At 39.1% G+C, this 19842-nt stretch overlaps 1 protein-coding gene across 1 annotated transcript; it reads left to right on the top strand.

Annotated features, from left to right (window-relative positions):
- Positions 1–373: 373 nt before the first annotated feature.
- On the top strand, positions 374–18905 carry LOC146492893 (sodium/hydrogen exchanger 3-like). The gene is made up of 16 exons (XM_085148462.1): positions 374–849; positions 6266–6568; positions 7603–7763; positions 10277–10355; positions 10620–10797; positions 10909–11129; positions 11655–11857; positions 11978–12067; positions 12150–12220; positions 12301–12430; positions 12522–12667; positions 13662–13785; positions 14065–14238; positions 15881–15935; positions 16022–16108; positions 17229–18905. Exons 1-16 carry the CDS (start codon positions 597–599, stop codon positions 17501–17503), a joined length of 2550 nt encoding a protein of 849 aa, XP_085004588.1. The 5' UTR covers positions 374–596; the 3' UTR covers positions 17504–18905.
- Positions 18906–19842: the final 937 nt, after the last annotated feature.

The raw sequence follows: 19842 nt of genomic DNA, 5'->3' as shown, positions 1-19842 counted from the left end.
CACTTGAATCCAAGTTTAAGTGACATTACCCCTGATCAGTATATGCAACAGCTTAGTTATATCTGTAATGTATGGATATCATATATTACATTGGATCAAAATTTTCATTTTTTTTATTTTTTAAAAACATGAATCTTCTCAACTTATGACATAATAAAATCAAAGCACACATACACCTGCTTCAAAAAAGAGCTCCATAAGTATGTATAAGGAGTTTCTCCATCTGAGAAGTAGAAATTTTATGAAAACTTGCTAATACAGACATTCATAGAACTCACTGAGTAATGTGACTAAACCTGCTGGTCTGGGTACAAAAGTGGGTGGAGAAAGACCAGCATCATAATGGGCTGAGCTTCACCTGCTGTAAAAGCCTCTCTGTATCCTTGACAGAGAGGAGAGCAGAAAGTGGATACCATGCTCTGGTCAGATGAGGATATGGATACATATGTGAAGAGAGTGACAGAGATCTGAGTGAGAAGAAGAAGGCGCAGAAAAAGGAAATGAGACTTTGAGCTGCAGTCTGAGGCTGACTCGAGCATTTTCATCAACAGTCTAAATAGCAGTTTGATTAAAGTTTTAAGATATTTTATCCAATAATGGCAACTCTTTGGCGATTTACACTTTTTCTCTGCATGCTGCTGATGGCGTGTGGAGGCTTGAGCCTGGCTAGTAAAGAAGCAAAAACCCGAAGTTCACAAACAGAAACTGGGACACACAACACAACTGGAGAAGGTGGTCATGGAGCGGGGCCCATCACTACACTGCCTATTGTGACCTGGAAGTGGGATCACATCAGCGTACAGTACCTGGTGGCCCTGTGGGTTTTGGTTTGCTGGCTCTGCAAACTCCGTAAGTCTTAAAAAGTCCAATTCATGGAAGTGCTCTCCTTTTCTGAAATCTGTTAAAAATAATCCTCTGCACCCAAGATATTTTTTAAAATAATTTTGAAGTAGTAATAATTTGTTTCTAGTTTAGGGTTACGCACAACATGTATTTTTGTCACTGGTGCAATTATTATTATTATTTTTTATTATTTCTCAGGTAAGAGCTCTTAAATGTATAAAAACGTGTGTGCTTATACACTTTAGTGATATTTAAATAGAGCCAAACATATGTCGTCTCAGGGCACTTTGCAATCTAAGATTAACCACAACTAGAATTTTAAAAAATTATGCAACTCTGTTTAATTAAAACCCCATCATCTTATATTTCATGGACGATTGGACGATATTTGAACCTCACAGAAATCAATGTGAAACATCGGCAACCGTGCTTAGCAACACTTATTGTTTAAGCCGACTTTTACTTGATGGCCGCTCTAACACGAGCCAAGTCTGTGGAGAGTCTATTTACAAATATAATTAAAGATATTGGCCGTTAAAAACACATAAAAACTTTTTTTTTTTTGGCAGACGATCCCTTTTTGGCAGGATACCCGATCAGACAGGACTCGCGGAATATCTGCCAAAAAGTGAGCGTCTGCAAAAAAAGTTTTTTGCAGAGTTTTTGGTTGTAATGTCCTTATCTATACTGTTTAAACAGAGTTTGGTGAACAGGCTTTACAAAGGGGTTATATATAACATGCCCTTTTTTCATCTTTATGACCCCATGTTATTGAACCTACATTATAACCAATCCAATTATATTTGCCACTTAAAATATCTTAATAGTACTATTGTTATATTTTTTTTTAGCATTCCTGTAAGCCTCTTGGCCAGATTAGCCTTTAAAAAGAAATGTTCAACGTCAATGAGACTTTTTAACTGGATAAATAAAGGTGAGGTTAAACTCACTTAAAAAAAAAACTGATTATAACTTTTTCCTTGTGACTGGAATGTTGTTTGGGGCTCCAGATGACTTGACATCATAAGTTTTCATGTCCCAGGATACGGGGACATTTGTTTAACATATTATAGGCCAACAAGTTATTTATGGGAGTTTATAAATGGGTAGGCACTTTTTGGCAAATACCACTGTTGCACTTTGTCTTCCAAAAAGTGATTTCCAATGTGTGTATTTTTTATTTTTTTAATATGTAATACCTTTACTTATAAATAGACTAAATAAACAGAGAAAATAGACTTTAGTGAATAGGATTTACAAAGGGGTAAACTAAAGAAATGACTTATTTTGCAAGTATTTTAACCACTGGGCTATTTTACCTACAATATAACTAATCCAGTCCTTTTTAGCCAGTTGAAATATCTTTACAGAACTATTGTTATACTTCTTGCAATTTCTGCTGCCCTCTTGGCCAGGTCTCTCTCTCTTTTTTTAGCGTCATTGTCAATTTAACTGGATAAAAGAAGGATATTTAAAAATCACTTTGCCAAAAAAATTGTGGCTTCTACCTTGTGACAAGAATGTTGTTTGTAGCTTGAGTATGAGGGATAGTTAGTGGGGGTAGGTTAATTGAGCAATCTAAATTGCCCATAGGTGTGAATGTGGAAGTGAATGAGGTGTACCCTTCCTTTCACCCTTTGACAGCTGGCATAGCCTCCAGCGCCCCCCACAATCCTGAAAAGGATAAGCAGAAGCGAATGGATGGATGGATGGATGGATGGACATGAGGGATACATTTGACATATGTTTCACATATCATAGGCCAATAAGTCATTAAAAGCAATTTAAATATGGAAAATCACTTTTTGGCAAATACGAGAAATCACTTTTCAGCACAACATTGTCTGTGCAGTGCGTCCAGAGTGTAGAGAACTATTTCAATCAAGTAAAGAGTGAAATTCAGAGCATAGCAGCCAAATCAGACTGTTTTTTTGATCCTGAGGTACAGAGCTGAGGATGTGAAACTGCAGACTAAGGCAGAGCAGTGTGGATGGTCGAGGAGAGGTTGCAGTACTGGTGATCAGAAGCAGACGTGGACGAGATGATCTTAAAAATAGTTTGTCCAGCTGTCCACATATCCATCCAGCCCTTCTGACTCTCTGAGAGCTGGCACAACTTCCAGCCTGATGAATATGTTGGCTGAGGGCGAGGAGCTTTCTCTAGCCCAACCAACTACTTCATCCAGGAGGAAATGTTGATCTCATCATCGCCGTTCCAACATCGGCCATCCAAGTCCACACTACTGAATGCTGATGGATATGTGGACAGCTGGACAAAGCCTCATCACTGCAGCAGCCTCCTCTGTCTTAGTACATTAAAACCTTATATCTGTCCACAGACCCTAATTATAGTCTGAATCTGAATTCTCCCAATACCAACAGCATTGTTATTTATGTTTCCAGTTGTCAGAATAAAACTGTCCAGGCTTTAGCAGGAAGCAGTTTTGCTATAGTTGAAAGGCAGAAAGTGACAAAGTCCAAAGGGGTTATGTCCTGCTAGTTCAGGGCATAACAATTAAAATACAAAGTTGCCTGACAGTCAAATGAAAACTCTGACATGGAGCAATAAAGGAGAAACACACAAGGCAGGGTAAATACACACAATAACAAATAACAAAGACAAGGACATGGTTATATATGCAGGAAGGTCATGAGGAATGACTGAAACTAATCAAGGAGGTAAAACTAAACACAGGAGACCAGAAACTACTGTAACAAAATGAAACCTCAAATGACTCAACAGGAAAATACGTTACACAGAGGCAGGAATTTGACAAGAAGATACAAAAAGGCACGGAGAGGCTAAACTGAACCAAAACACAATAAAGTAAATATAAATAACAATGTAAATTCCAAAGAATAAGAACTGAGGACTAAGAATCGTAACACAGAGGGCGACAGGAAACCTGATCGGAAATGGAGTTAAAAAAAAAAACCCTGGACTACTATGGAAGAGATAGAAATCAGGAGAAATTAGACAAACCTAGAATAGAGGAAAAAATAAGATAAAACCAAATGAGGTTATTAATTACAGAATTCTACACAACAAAACTCAGTGACCGTGACACCACAACACACACCTGTTGCAACTTTTCCACACATTATACGGTATACGCAGATGGATTTTGGCTCCATCTCATTTACAGTATATGTTTGAATGTATTTCTTCATTTAAAGGAAAGCTGGTGAAAATGCTCCTGAACACACAAATTTAACAGGTATCCAATGACCTCTGTTCCATCACTGACTGTGTCACAAATCCCCGTGGACGTGCCCAGAAAATACAAACAAAGCAATAAATTATCAAAGCAATAACTAAACCAGACAGTCACACACTGCAATCTTGTATATGGTCGGTCGGCCTATAGTCTACTGGTTTTTAATTTAGAGCTGGTCACTAGATAATTGCATGTCTGGCTCTTGGGGTCAGTGCTGCTGGTCTGTTTGGTCATCCTTTTCTTGAGTTAAACCTTTTTAAACGTAAAGCTAACTCCTCAAAATCTCAGCTGATCTACTTCACGAGAGACCGCACAGATGTGGTTTTATAAGGAGTCAAGTTAGCAATCGAAAGTGAGAGTTTAAAAGTGTAAAAATATATTTTTTTGAAGTTACCTCATTATTTTTTGTTTGTTTATAGATTTCCAGTATTTTTTTTTTTTTTACAAGAGGTTCCTTTGAGTTAAATTTAAAGAAGTGATTAACCTTTGCATGGTGTGGAGAGAATCTTTAACTTGCTGGTGAATATGTTTTAGTAATGGGAGAATATATGACATGATCCTGGGCCATGTTGGCCCAGCATTCTTAGTATTCATGTATTAAATTCCTTATTTAGGCCATGGTTCCTGGGTTGCTCTGTTACGTTGTTCCTTATTTGATTTCCCCTTGTGACTTTTACCCCCTGTGTGCCCCTCTGTGTGTGTCTGTGAGCCCTTGTCTCCCCTCGTGTTTTATTCCATGTTTCCCCAGCCCATTATGCCTGTGCTCTCCCAGTGCTCTCTCTCTCCTCCTGTCTGCACCTCTGTGTACTTCCTGTTTTACTTTGACAGTCTCCCGTCAGTGTTGTGTTTACTCCTGCCATGTCTCATTATGATTATCTGTGTCAGCTGTGTTCCCCGTGTGCTCCCACTTCCCTCGTTAACCCTCTGTGTATTTATGTGTATGGCTGTATCCCAATTCAGGGTCTGCAGCCTTAAAGTACGCAGCCTCAACGATCCTCAAGGGCCGTGTACTTAAAGACCGCTAAGGCCGGAAGTGCGAGGCTTGTGAAATGGGACGGTCTAGCCTCCGTCACGTTGCCCAGGTTGCCTAGCAACCATGATACTAACAGCTGGAAACGTTTCATACAGCTTTGTTTGACAGAAATGAAGGAGAACATCTTTTGTTCATTTGTTTGTTTATTTCTACATGAGCTTTGATCACGTCCTTAAAATTCAGGGAAATTAAGGACGCATTTGAGGGCCGCATTTCGAGCAGCCTTCAAATTGGGACAGCCTTCGTCGTATCGCGGTGACGTGACGTAATCGGCCTTAAAATGCGGCCTTTAAGGCTGCAGACCCTGAATTGGGATACAGCCTATGTCTCCCTCAGTTCAGTGTTGCGTCGTCAATGTCTCCTCCCCGAACCTGTGTGCCTTTCTGTGTTCCCTCAGTCTTCTGTTAGCATTCCCAGTTTAGTTCTGTTTCTTTGTAAGGCCTGCAATAAAGCAGCGATTTTGAGTTCAGTTCCTGTCTCCGTGAGTTTTGCGTTTGGGTCCTCATCTGCCTCCACACAGCCAGTTCATGACAATATATTCACTTTTACTGTGATATGAGTCTTACATATATATAAAATTGGAAGCTTTATGATTGTTTTAGCTGCTTTCTATATGTTTGGAGTGACATACACAAATTTGTACATTAACTCTAAAACCTAAAAGCAAAAAGACTTATTTTTCATCCAGCAAAAATATTCATTTCGATTCTCTCCTTGCACAAATGTAAGCTGTATTGGGGACTACCGTTTCTGGAATTTAATCTTCAACTAATTTTAAATACAAATGTGCACAACATAAGTGCAACCCTGTGGGGTAAGAACAGGTGTACACTGTGGTTCAGTAGTTTTTATTATATAAATTTTAATGACACTTTATGAGCTAACATGTGGTTATCTTTGGTTATGCAGACAGGTTTCACACACAATCCAACCACCTCACTTGTTGCTCATATCCCCAGATGCTTTTTTTTAGATAAGCAAAAGTTGATCATTTGCAGAAGTTGCAAATGGTCAACTAGAGTTTTATATTTAATGTTAAGTGAACTGAAGTAAACTGAGCTTTGAACATTTGCCAGCTCCTTCCTGACAGGAAGAAGAGCGGCTTAAAATCAAAGGTTGTTACAATAGATTGATGGTTCTTGTCTTTGTCTTGATCTTTTTTCTCCTCTCAGTCATTGAGGCCAACCATAATGTCACCAACTATATACCTGAGAGTGCCCTCCTCATCTGCTCTGGTTTCATTTTGGGTGGCATGATTTGGGGTGCAGACAAGGTGCAGACCTTCTCACTGAACCCGACAGTCTTCTTCTATTTCCTGTTGCCTCAAATCATTCTGGATTCAGGCTACCACATGCCAAACAAGCTCTTCTTCACTAACCTGGGTGCTATTTTGATCCATGCCGTCATTGGGACCTGCTGGAATGCTGCCAGTTTGGGGCTGTCACTATGGGGGTGTCACATGGGAGGAGCCATGGGTAAGAGAGGATCTTTAATTTATTCCATTTCAGCACACCTGCTGCTGCGACTCACACAGAGGAAGCGAACCATTCTGAGATGTTTAGACTGATAGCTACGATTTCTGATATTTGTAGTGTTGTTTAGCATGCTAAATGATTATTAAAAATCTAAGTAAAAGAAGGAGACATTTAAAAATATCAGTTAGTTACTTCGTTGGAACTAACAATCCACATTTTGAGGCATGACTGATAAGGATTTGGTCAGCAGCATGTTGGTTATTATAATCCAGAAGGGGCCAAAGTTGGAAAAAAGGGTGGATTTCTACATTATCAGCTACTGATAGAAAGCTTGGTTATTAAGCTGTATGCATAAACTGGGGGCTAATTAGTGCTATTTTTTTTAAATACTCACATTTAACTCACAAAAGGTAAAGCACAAACTCTGCATCGTAATAATTGAACTGTGCATAAAACGTGCACAGTAAATCTTGCTGGCTGCACAAAACAGAGAAAAAAAACTTTATTTATATAACAAAAAACTAAAATACAAATTCATGTTTCTCAAAGTGTAGCAGACAAATAGTGAGAAAAAAGGCAATTAACAATGGAAGAGAGACAGACCATCATAACCAACACGTTGTTGTGACACAAATGACACAAACATAAGCACTTCAAACCTGGCTTTATATTTTACCCCTGAAGGCTGTGATTGTTCTGTAACAAAGACATGATGAACAAATGATAGTTAGTACAGTCACATGACTTAAGCAAGCTGCCTGAAAAGAGCTTTCTTTAGTATTACAGTAATCCTTTAATCCTTTACTTTTATTCTTTGTTTGAATACATTAAACAACAGCATCAGTAGCTGCTAATTTGGTTTAACTCCCAAACTTTCTCCAAATGCAGACTTAATAAGTTTATTTTATGCTTAGGCCTTGTCCACTGCACTGGATGAGACTGGAGACATGATTTATTCTATTAAGGAATTAGAATGCTTACTTTGTCATTCTCAGCTACAGAAAATATGAGCTAGGTTTATTGTATTTGTACAGGTGACCTGGACATCGGTCTGCTGCAGTATCTTCTTTTCGGAAGTCTGATGGCTGCTGTGGACCCCGTGGCTGTCTTAGCTGTGTTTGATCAGGTCCACGTTAACGAAGTCCTCTTCATCATAGTGTTTGGAGAGTCGCTGCTCAACGACGGTGTGACAGTGGTTAGTATGATAAACTCTGTAAACGCAAGCTTTTCATCAAACCAAAACGTGGAGTCTGTTTACACACCGCAAAGAGCAATGAGGCCGAGACCTTACCGAGACGGGGAGCTCAGGTTTCTAGAATCCAAAATGGCAGCGCCTGTTCCTTTAATGACTATTAAAACCTTTACTGTGAAAAAGCAAGCCAGAGTCCTTTAACAGAGCACCTGGTTAACAAATTTTGATATGAAGAAAAACAAACTAAGTATTAATATTAATGTCTATGCTATCTTAACATCATGCCTCCTAATAATGTCAGAAAGCCTTCTAACAAGACAGAATAAAAATTGCGTATACATCGCACTTCATTTGACTTTGACCTTTGACTGTACTTGAGATCATTTTTATACTCTTGCATTTAAGAATTTTTTTCGTTAAAAGAATCACATTACATTTAATACATTTAAAGGGTTTAATTGTTTTATTATTATTATTATGTTACATATTTTGTGTGCAGGTAAACTTTAAAACATTGCAGTTTCTAAAATGGAAAACAAAGGGCAGTTCATTCTGATATTTCTCAGTTTGAATATTTATGATTGCTGGTGATTAATAATCAATAGCTTACTTCATTACTGAAATAATCGATGGCTTCAGCCCTAATTTGAATCATGAAGTTACACTCTATTCACTGCTTGAAAGCTTGCACACCCTTTTTAAAAACAAGGTTGGAGGCCTCTGATGGAATCACGGGGAGTGTTTAGTTCATTCAAAGCTGAATGTAATAACTGATTTATGATACAGCATTAAATAAACTCAGACTTAATTTCATTTGATGTATGCCACGAGTGTGAGTACAAATTGCAATAAAGCAGGTGTCAGCAACTTTGTTTGGTAACAAGATCCAATTATGTAACTAGAATAGAATATAATAGAATGGCCCTTCTTGTAATTGTACATGTACAATGAAATTTTGTGCTCCATATCAACTGTTCAGGTATAAGATAAAAACAGTACACAGCAGGAATAAATAACAAACAAGAGAAATATATACATATATAGTGTTTGTTAACAGTCCGAATGGCGAGGGAAAGAAATTGTTTGTGCATCTGGAGGTGTGGGACCTGCTGAGCCTTCTTTATGAGGGCGTTGGTGTTATGGGTCCAACATTAACATAAGACCATTGGAGATGTGGGTGCCCAAAAAATTAAAGATTGAGACAGATTCCATCTGTTCTCCTCCTATAAGAGGGGAGAGGACCCGTCTATGCCTCTTGAAGTCTCTACCTATGTCCTGAAGAAACTGGACCTTTGGTGATTAGGATGTCTGGACTTATGGTGCTGAATGAGCTGTAGTAGTGATCATACTGGGCAAAGGTGTGAGATCCTCTGCAAGTTTGATGCTGCCGTTGTGGATTGGGGGGCTCTGGCCTTTGTAGTTGGTTAGCGTTTAGATGCCCCTCCACACCTGAGGAAGTGAGGAAGCCCTCTATCATTCACCCGAAAGCCTCCTTGGCCTGTTTGATGCCCCTCCTCAAGTTGGCAGGGATGTGGAGCAGAGAAAGTTGGTGTACCAAGTAGTATGGTAATCTTTGATGATGTTGCAGGCTCTGATGAGCTCTGCAGCAATTTCTTTTCTGAGACACTGGAGCTGCAGAATAAGATGGAGATAGAGCTACTCAGCAAGTTTTCAAGGTGCCTCATTAGAAAGTGGAGCGAATGGGAAGGGGAAGGTGTGCTCTCCTCATCCGGCACAGCGATGCAGGTGCTTCCGAGCCCGTTTAACTACTGATGCTGCATTAAGTGACCAGCCCGGGCTATCAGTTATCTGTACTCCCAGAAACATGATGCTGCCAACTATCTTCACCACTGCTGTGCCATCTGCATACTTAACGATGTGATTAGAAGCAGGTGCAGCACTGCAGTCATGTGTCAGCATTGTTAACAGCAGTGGGCTTGGAAACGAGGCCTGTTTGCCTGATTGAAGTCTCCTACTACAATACAAACGCCCTCTGGCAAAGTGGCTTGAAACTCAGTGAAGGTCTTAAAGATCACTCAGGGTCTGTTTTGTGTTTGTACTGGAGGGGATGTTTACAGCCATAATATTCATAGCGGTAAATTCTCTGGGCAGGTCACACAGTCTGCCATTAACAGTGAGCAGCTCTGTTTCAGGAGAACACTGACTTAAGACCGCTGCTGTGTTTTTACTTCATCTGTTGCTTGTGTAAATACAAAACCCACCTCCACCGAATTTACCACAAAATGTTTGGCTCCTGTGTAGCCACATTGTGATTAACCCCATGCAGACTAACTACATACTCAATCAGAACCATGGCACAGGAGTCTCTCACCTCCCGTTTTGATGTTAGGTCCAGCAGTGAGAATATGATGGAAGTTTATCTCCTGTTGAGTGCTACATACTAGAAAAGAAAAGTCTGAAAACATTCCAGTCTGACTGTCCAAACGCTGACAGTTTTTTGTTTGTTTCTTTTATATATACTGATCACTCAATAAGTTTTCTTTTTTTTCTCTTAGGTGCTTTTTAATGTGTTTGATGCATTTGTATCGCTGGGAGGAGGCCGTATTAATGCAGCAGAAATTATTAAAGGAATAGGTAAGCTATAACATTTATTAATCTGGTAAAAGAAAATGTATTTGTTCATGCAGTGTAATTGCTCACAGCCAAGTCTGGCAAAGTGTAGAGTGTCCCTGCTGCAACACACAAATGTGTTGACCATTTTGATTTGTCGGGTGTGGACACAAAATAAATTAAACACTTTTTATGCTATCACTGCCCTGTAAGGCTAGTAAGCTTTAGAGGGGAGTAAACAATAGCACTAAAAAAATAGATTTTTATATGTTTCCTCTCTCTCCACAGTTTCTTTCTTTGTAGTTGCATTTGGTGGTTCCCTTGTGGGCATAGCATTCGGCATACTAATTTCACTTCTGACCAGATGCACAAAAAACATCCAGATCATCGAGCCAGGCTTCATCTTTGTCATGGGATACCTTTCCTACCTGACTGCTGAGATGCTTTCTCTGTCTGCTATCCTTTCGTGAGTATTTCACAACTGAAATATAATTTGTTTTATTATGTCCGTATCCATTTTGTATATGTAAAAATGAGGTAAACATATTTAGAGTTTACTTTGCGGTTCCTTCTGTAGGACTACATTCTGCGGTGTGTTATGTCAGAAGTACGTCAGAGCAAACATGGATGAGAGTTCCGTCCAAACAGTCAAATACGCCATGAAGGTTTTCGCCAACGGATCAGAAACCATCATCTTTGTTTTCCTCGGTATCTCGGCCATCGATAAGGTTATCTGGGTTTGGAACACGGGCTTCATCCTCCTCACAGTCTTCTTCGTCTTTGTGTATAGATTCATTGGTGAGATTTTGTTGTTTGGCTATCACTGTTGAGTCAAAGCATCACACACATTGCGGGGTTAAAAACTTGGGGTGTTATGCAAAGAAATCTTCTGCTGCTGCAGCACAAAGATCAATTGACACACATTTACAAGAATACACGTGTCAAGAACACTGAGCGACCGGACTCAGAGGCAGGATTCACAGTATTCAAGTTTAGTCAGTTTATTTACAATGAAAACACCAGAGTGATACATACAGGTAGTGATAAGGGGAAATAGGGGCTCCAGGAATCCAGGGGAAGGGGCAGCCAAACAATGTCTTCTCATTTACTCTGTTCAGGCTGTCTCTAAAAACACTGTGCGGCAGGGGAAATCCAGGAAAAGTCTGTACACAAGAGGGACAACAATGAGATTAGTATGAGGCAAAGAAAACACTAGACTTGAGTGCTGGGCTTTACTAAAAGCGTAATTCAACAATCCAGCAAAAAGCACCACCGATGTGTGAAGTCTTTAAATAACTGTGTGTGTTTGTATGTATATTCCAGGTGTGTTTTTCCTGCAGTGGATCCTTAACAGGTACAGGCTGGTCCCAGTTGAATTAATGGATATGGTGATCATGAGCTACGGTGGCCTACGAGGGGCTGTTGCGTATGGCCTGGCTGTGTTGCTGGATGAGAAAAAGATAAAGGAGAAAAACCTGATGATCTGCACTACACTCATTGTGGTGTACTTCACTGTCATCTTGCAGGTAGTGAATTTTTGGAGTTGATAATTAGCTAAAATATGTGTACATTAGTTTGCTTGTTAATTACACAGTCTGTGTTAGAGCTTAATTTTGTTGGCACATTTGTGCTTGACATTGTTACAGGGAATAACGATGAAACCTCTGGTCATGTGGCTTAAAGTAAAGAGAGCTGCAGTGACTGAGGTCTCACTCCTAGAGAAAATTACAAACAAGGTAAATCTAATAAAACACGTCATGTTTCACCGACAAAAACGTTTCCCGCCCAGTTTCTACAAAGTCCTTCTCCTTTCTTTAGATGTTTAATCACACTCTGGTTGCCATAGAAGACATATCAGGACAAATAGGAGATAACTACTTCAGGAGCAAGTATGTACAAGACTTAATACATAATTCCAAAATGCCTTTTAATTTTAAAGTAAGCAACAGTGATATTTCTTTTTGTAAAGGTGGAGGCATTTTGAGGAGAGGTGGATGACGCCATTTTTGATGAAGCCATCTGCAAGGAAGAAACAAGATGACGTGTTTGATGTCTTCCATCAGCTGAACCTCAAGGATGCCATGGAATATGTGACTGAAGTGAGAATCATTTGTGCAAATTCAAGTATATTTTGCTCAAGTATAAATTAAATGACACTGAGAAGATTACTGCTGGTGTCTTCTGTTGCAGGGCGAGCGTAGAGGCTCTCTGGAGTTTGTCCGTAATGACAGCGCCATTCTTGATTTCAAGAAAAAGCTGGAAAGTGAATACACAGAGGCCATGCCTGACATCCCACCATACATGATACATGATGATGGTGCAATGTTCACTATGGGGTGAGCAATCTGGATTTTTATGACAGTGTGAAAATATATACAGAGGGTAAAATAAGTATTAAACACGTCACCGATTTTAAGTGAATATATTTCTATAGGTGTTGTTGAAATAAAACTCTCACCAGATGTCAGTAACAACCCATCCAATCCACACATGCAAAGAAATCAAACTATTGATGTCCATAAATTCAGTTATGTATAATAATGAGAAATGACACATGGATAAAGTGCTTACTGAATTTTGTTTTAATGCTTTGTACAAAAGTTTTCGTGGTTTCAAGAAACTAGGAGCATCTAGTCATGGGTAGTTTATGCTGAAATTATGTTCCTTCCACTTCTGGATCGTGGCCCCAGCAGTGCTCACTGCAACCTTCACTAATTTCAAAATATCTTCTCTAATCAATGCCATCAGTGTGTTTTGCAACAATTATGCTCTGACGGTGTTGCGAGAGCTCACTGGTTTCACTGATCATGAGATGCCTGTCGTGTGACACCTTGATAATGAGACTCCAGTTTATAACCCATCAATTGGGACTGAACAAGCTGAAGTTAATTTGCACTAAGTGGCTGGATTGCGTTCTGATTGCTGGTGTCATGACTTTTCATGGCTTTTTGCATCTCCCTTTCTTCATGTGTTCAATGCTTTTTCTTTGTGTCATTTGTCATTTTACACATAAGTTCATTTCTGGACATGCATAGTTTGATATCTTTGTATGTGTGGATTGGATGGGTTGTTCCAGATAATGTTGTTGATGATCATGTTCCAGAGAATTTGATATTAATAGCACCTTTAGAACTATATTTAATGAGAAAATTGATGTACTGATTTGATGCATTCAATACTTTTTATGCCTACTTAATAGACACAACTTACTGCAACTATTCAGTGCCTTCAAACAGCTTCCGTTCACCACCATATTTTAAAAATGAAACCAGACTCTTTTGATATTGTTGGATTGCTTTAAGTCACTGACATGATTGGCTTCCTCTGCAGTAGAGACAATATTCCATCAGTGAGCCTGGAAATGCACGAGCAGACCATGAAGGCTATGAGGGAACCTGAGGCAGTTGATGTTCACCACCTTCTGGATCAGCATCTCTACAAGAGCAGAAAACAGGTAATGTGCAAATTCAGTCATTACATGAGGGATTTACTAAAGCATCCTAGTAATGCACGTCCATTTAACCATTAAATTACTGAGGTGTATATGAACTAAAAACAACAAACTGTTATTTATGGCTGGCTATAGACAGATATATATTTTCTGTATATATGCAAATCCTCAGCTTATTTGCTTGAACTGTGGCTGAGCTTGACTGTGTGTCCTGGCTGAACTATTGCTGGTTTCTGTTTCACAAAGGAGTAACAAACTGACTTCTCATTCTGTTGTTTATAGTATCGGCACGGGTTCAGTCGCAGTGATTTCAAAATCAACAGAGATGAGAAAGAAGTCCAGGAGATCTTCCAGAGAACCATGAGGAACCGGTTGGAGTCATTCAAGTCTGCAAAGATGGGTGTTTCACCTCCAAAGACACTTGTCAAGTACTCAAAGAAAGAACAGCAGGAGAAGGTAAAGACAAAAAGAGGGAATAAGCACACCCTACCACTGTTTGCAGAGTTGATTATGTCCTTCGGTCCTTCCCCAAAGCTTCATTTTTAGTTTTTTTTCCCCATTTGACTTCAGTGTAGTACTGAAAATCCTTAGTACAAGACAGTGGTCTGGAAACTGAAAACCAGCTGCTGGACTTTTGGGAGAGAAATGTTGTCCTTTTCTTTTTAAATGTTGGGTGGCTCAATAGACCTGTTTCATGATGCTCCAAATGTTTTTAGTTGGTAAAAGTTCTGGACTGCAGGCAGGCTGTCAGCACCCAGACTCTTCTATGAAGTCATGTTGCTGTGATAGCAATCTGCAAATTAGCAAAGCCTTCCCTGAAAAACATGTCATCTGGATGGGAGCATATGTTGACCTTTATACATACCTTTTAGCACTGATGGTGCCTTTCCAAATATGCAAGCAACCACTTCCATATGCATCTCCATACCATCCAAGATGCAGGCTTTTGAACTGAGTGCTGGTAACAATCCAGAGAGTCCCTCTCCCCGTTAGTCTTGAGAATGTGGTGTCCATGTCTTGCAAAAGGAATTTCACATTTTAATTCATCTGATCATGGAACAGTTTTTTCATGTTGCCTCAGTTTCTTTGTTTTTATGATTTTTTTTTAAAGGTACATTGTGTTATATTTCTTCTTTTGTCTTTGATGTCAAGAAACATTTAATTTTATTAATTTTTAAATCCTGCCTGGAAGCGTTATCAGTCAGAATCATGATCTGAATGTACTGTTATGCCAAACAAACTTGGATCTTTCCAAAATCAGCTCTATAAATTCTCTATAATTTAATTTAATTTATTTATTTAGGACAGTGCATGTTAATGAACATAAATGTAAAAAAAAAAATTCCATGAATGTAAACATGCCAGATTATAGCATTATATAAATTCTCCTATTGTTCATGTGCGTCATTTATCTAGGTCAAGTTTATTTATATAACGCATTTCCCAGAGCTCATGCTGCACAAAGTCTTTAAAAACTAAAATGCAACTAAAACAATGAAAATGTGCAGCAATAAAAATATAAAAGAAAAAAAGTAATACAATAAGACAATAAAGACAGCCAACACAACAATGGCCATAAGGGATATTTAGACGTGGAGTGAAAACAAAAGGAAGCATTAAACAATACTTGTAAGTGCACAGATTTGTGTGTGAATTGCCAAAGGACAATGGGACACTGAGACATTAATACAAATCAAGGAGACAGAGACAAGAGAATTAGATTCAATGCAAAGCACAGGTGACAACAAGATGCCAAAGGAAAGATAGGAGCTAAACACAATGGGGCACAAAGGAAAGACTAAGAAAACAATAATCAGCAATAATAAACGATACAAAATAAACCGAAGTCAGACACTTTTCAAAATATTCAGAAACTCAAACAAGGAAATAGGACTCGAGATATGCAGAAATGTGGCAAACACATAAATAATAATTGATTGTTGTTGATAAGTGATTGCAGAGTGCCCTCTGCTAGACAAACTAGGTAACATCGATATTGGTTGGACATGGCTGAGGGCGTTGATCTTGTCTCTTTTACTTTACCTTCAGTTTTTTTTAAACATCATATGTGATTAAATAAATCTCCTTCGTTCTACAGATCCCAAATGGAAAGTCAGTGAGCAAGACTAAACTCTGCCATTCTGGTGATGAAGGTTTGTCTGCTCGTGGGGTTTTTTGTGCTTTTGTTTTTTTCAGATTTAAAGCCTTAGCAAACTAATTTTCTCATTTTAATTTTTAGACTTTGAGTTCTCAGAGGGAGATAGCGCCTCTGGCTATGACTCGTCATACCCTTCTTTCTCCATGAGAGCCACGTACAGACCAGGAGGTGAGATCAATGCACTTTCTACATCCTGTATGAAACCAAACATATATTTTTGAGAATGATTAAGAGAGTAGCAGATGCTGTTACTATATACACAGAGATTAGGGAAACATACAACAGAGGGAACTAAATAGACAGTTTGTATGCAATAAAAAAAACAACAAAACAAAACAGGTGAAATATAAAAGTGTGGTAGAAAGGTCTCTACAGAGCTGCAGATGAGCCACAAACCACACCACACAACAAAAAGTATTTAAGGGTGAGCTGCAAGGTAAAGGCACCAGACTGTCATACAACACAAGGACTTTGTACTAGTGGACTGACAGGTTAAAAACCAGCTAATGTTCAATCCGTCTGTGTTGAATATTTCCATTCTTACCTGTTGGGAACAGTTTAGGGCTACAGTGCAAATATGAAAGCAGCTCATTATCAAAGAATTTATTTTGAATTTCCTAATACTGACTCTGCAAGCAAACACCTATAAAACACTTTCACAGTTGAGTTGAGTTTATGTACACAGACAAGAAGGACCCAGCACAATGAAAATCTGCAGATATAAAGGGATATAAACTTAGAAGCAGCATCTACAGACCAGAGGTGATCTAATAAAATATAAAATACTGCTCAGGCGTATTAATGAAAGCAATGACGTAATAACTGTGGTAATCCAGCTTTATGACTGGTTATTCCTTAAATAAGGAACAAATTTAAGTTTGGACAATAATAATGAATAAATTAGCATACACCACATTTTGAATATTTCAGTATTTCAACTCTGGAAAGTTAAGTTCGTCAGATGATGTTTGATGCCAAGTGCATTTAACACTAACTTAAGCTTAACTGAAGTTTGGAAGATAAATATGGCTTTAAGCACTTTTGTATTGGATTGGTTATTCTTTTTTGGAAGGTATATAAATGTCAAATAAAAAAAAAACAACAACAACTCCAGAACAGCGAGTGTATTTGAGTTTAAACGTTTAAGCTGAATTAAAGTGGATAGACCACAAGTGCAAGGGATGAGCAGCCAATAATGGTTTCACTTGTATGAAAATGTAATGCAGAGAACAACAGTGGCCCTAATATTGAACCCTGAGGTACTGATTCAGTTTTTTCTTTCATTAAGGTGGGATTGAGAACCCAGCCTTCATGCCAGATCTGTACCCCACGGATTTGTTGCAGGAGATCCCTCCTTGGCTGGCAGAGGGTGAGCCCGACAGCAGCATGGTGGCTCCGTCATTGCGAGCCCAGGCGAACCTTCCCAATTCACCTATGGAAATGCACCGCCTGGGGCTTCTTCCTGCCAGCACTCGCTCTACTGACACAAAGCAGATGAACAATGATCAGTTGCCCCCTCCGCCAACACCTCCTCCTCCTCCACCTCCCAGTGGCCACATGTAACTGTATCCCAATACAAACACCCTGTTCTGTCTCACTTGAACCTGGAACAAAGACACAAAACAAACCTCAGACTAATTAACCATCTACTCTCATACTGACAAGAAAATGTTTATTTTTCCATGACTATGGTTAGCTCCTGTGTTTCTACACAAAACATTTACATAACCTCTTTAAACAACCCCTGCTGTTTTTAGGTTCACCCTTCACTTGGCAAAAGAAAAACTGCACTGAAACAAATCCTTTATTTGTCCTCCAACATTAGATATATGTTGAACACTGTCATATAGTCTATGGTTTGTAGTAAACATGCTATTGAAAATTATTATTTAAGTTTTTTTTTCCCAAAACATCTTAATATTATGTATAAACCTTTCAAATAATGGGTAGATATCAATTATAAAAACAGTGATTTAAAATACTTTCTGAATCTATAATCCATACATTCGTATTGCAGCATACCACAACAACTTTCACCACTTGGGTTACTATTTTGTGTGAAAGATGAAATATTACTAACAAATAAAATGCTACATAGGTCAATGATGCAAACACATTTTAGTGGGATGCATTTAAGCATTTGCAGCATATATAATGCAGATTCTTAGTAATATTTAGTGAGGCTCCAGCCTGCTCTGAACGCTCTCTGTTTTTCGACTTTTGACTTGTTACATTCCCCTGAGGGGTCTAGGCGGTGAGGGGGAAGTAACAAAAAGTGTCCGGGTCAGGAAAAAGGAGTCAAGGAGGCAAAAGGGTTAAATTAAATAGTTTTATTAAAGTAGCTCAACTAAAAGAGACGGACAAGCCGCTATCACCATTTAAGGAAAACAAACAAAACTCAAGCATTGGTCAATAAAGTAAAAAGTAAGTCAAAAAGAGAGCAGCTCACTAGCTGCAACCACACAAACACACAGCTCACTAGCTGCAACCACACTAATGGCACTCTGGCCCAGAGCTCACCTTTCCCTGGGATTAAATACTTTTAATTACTGACGACAGTCAGCTGAGTAAAAGGGAAAGGTGGCACCTCAGGCAGAAGCGATTGAAGGACACTCCCACACAGGCACCTTCAGGAGGAGGCCCTGCTAGGGCCGTAACAGACTCTTGCAATGGAAGGGAGAAAGGACATCCCAAATATGGTCATCTCAGATGCTCCACCCACCTTCCGTTTCAGAGGGTCAAACAATTAGGAAAAAGTTGGTTTAAAGGCAGATGATGAACTAAGAGGTATTCATTAAGGGCCAGTAGAAGATAAATGAGGGTATAAATGAGGATTATTATGAACCATGAATAATGCAAAGCTACTCTTGTCTGAGAATCAAAATCTGCAGGTGTAAATGAGTTTGATGTGCCCATTTTAATTTCTTGTATTGTTTTAATTTTCTAATAAATAGAATAGGTGTGACTGTTTCTCTGTCTTTCTGTGTTAGCTCTGGCGACTTTCTTAGGGTGTACCCTCCCCAGCACTCTTCACAACCCTGAATTGGATAAATGGAAGAAAATGGAGAGATGAACTGGTTAAGTGTATTATCAAAAATCACATGAAAAAGAACTTTAAAAAGATGTAAAAAAAAATCTTTTTAATCAACTCCATCTGAGAAGTTTAATATTGGTGAGAAGCTGCTAATAAAGCCATTCACAGGCTTAAATTATACCACTGAGTAAAGTGACCAAACTTGCTGGTCTGGGTACAAAAGTGGGTTGAGCCAGGCCAGCATCATAATGGGCAGTGTTTCACAAGCTGTGAAAAGCTGTATCCTTGATATACAGGAGAGCAGAGAGTGGATACTATGCTCTGGTCAGAAGAAGAGGTGGATGTATGTGGAACATTTATGTCAACAATCTGATGGCATATAGTTTGCTGATGGTTTATAAGGGATTTTATCCAAGAATGGCAGCTTCTTGGGGATTTACACTTTTTCTCTGCGTGCTGCTGATGGTGTGTAGAGGCTTGAGCCTTGCGGGTGAAGATCCAGATCAAACTTTATCAAGCAGTGGTCAAGTAAAAACCCGTAATCCACAAATAGACAATGCAATGAGCTCAAACCACGGCACAACTGGAGAAGGTGGCCATGCAGTGGAGCCCATCACTACACTGCCTATTGTGTCCTGGAAGTGGCATCATGTCACCACCCCGTACCTGGTGGCGCTGTGGATCCTGGTTTCCTGGCTCTGCAAACTTGGTGAGTCCTGCAAAGTCCTGTTTCTGCAAGGCTCCGCTCTCCCCTCATCAACCAGAAACCCTGGAAAAGCTATTTTTGCACAAAGCTATTAAAACCTATTTTAGCTTGAATTCTACACTCAATTTGAATATCTATTGTGTAGAACACAGAAAAAATAAT

The sequence above is a fragment of the Neolamprologus multifasciatus genome, chromosome 22, assembly GCF_963576455.1.
Source record: "Neolamprologus multifasciatus chromosome 22, fNeoMul1.2, whole genome shotgun sequence".
In the NCBI taxonomy this organism is placed as follows: Eukaryota; Metazoa; Chordata; class Actinopteri; order Cichliformes; family Cichlidae; genus Neolamprologus; species Neolamprologus multifasciatus.
Note: the sequence above shows the minus strand (reverse complement) of the source record. Positions and strands in the feature narration are given on the sequence as shown.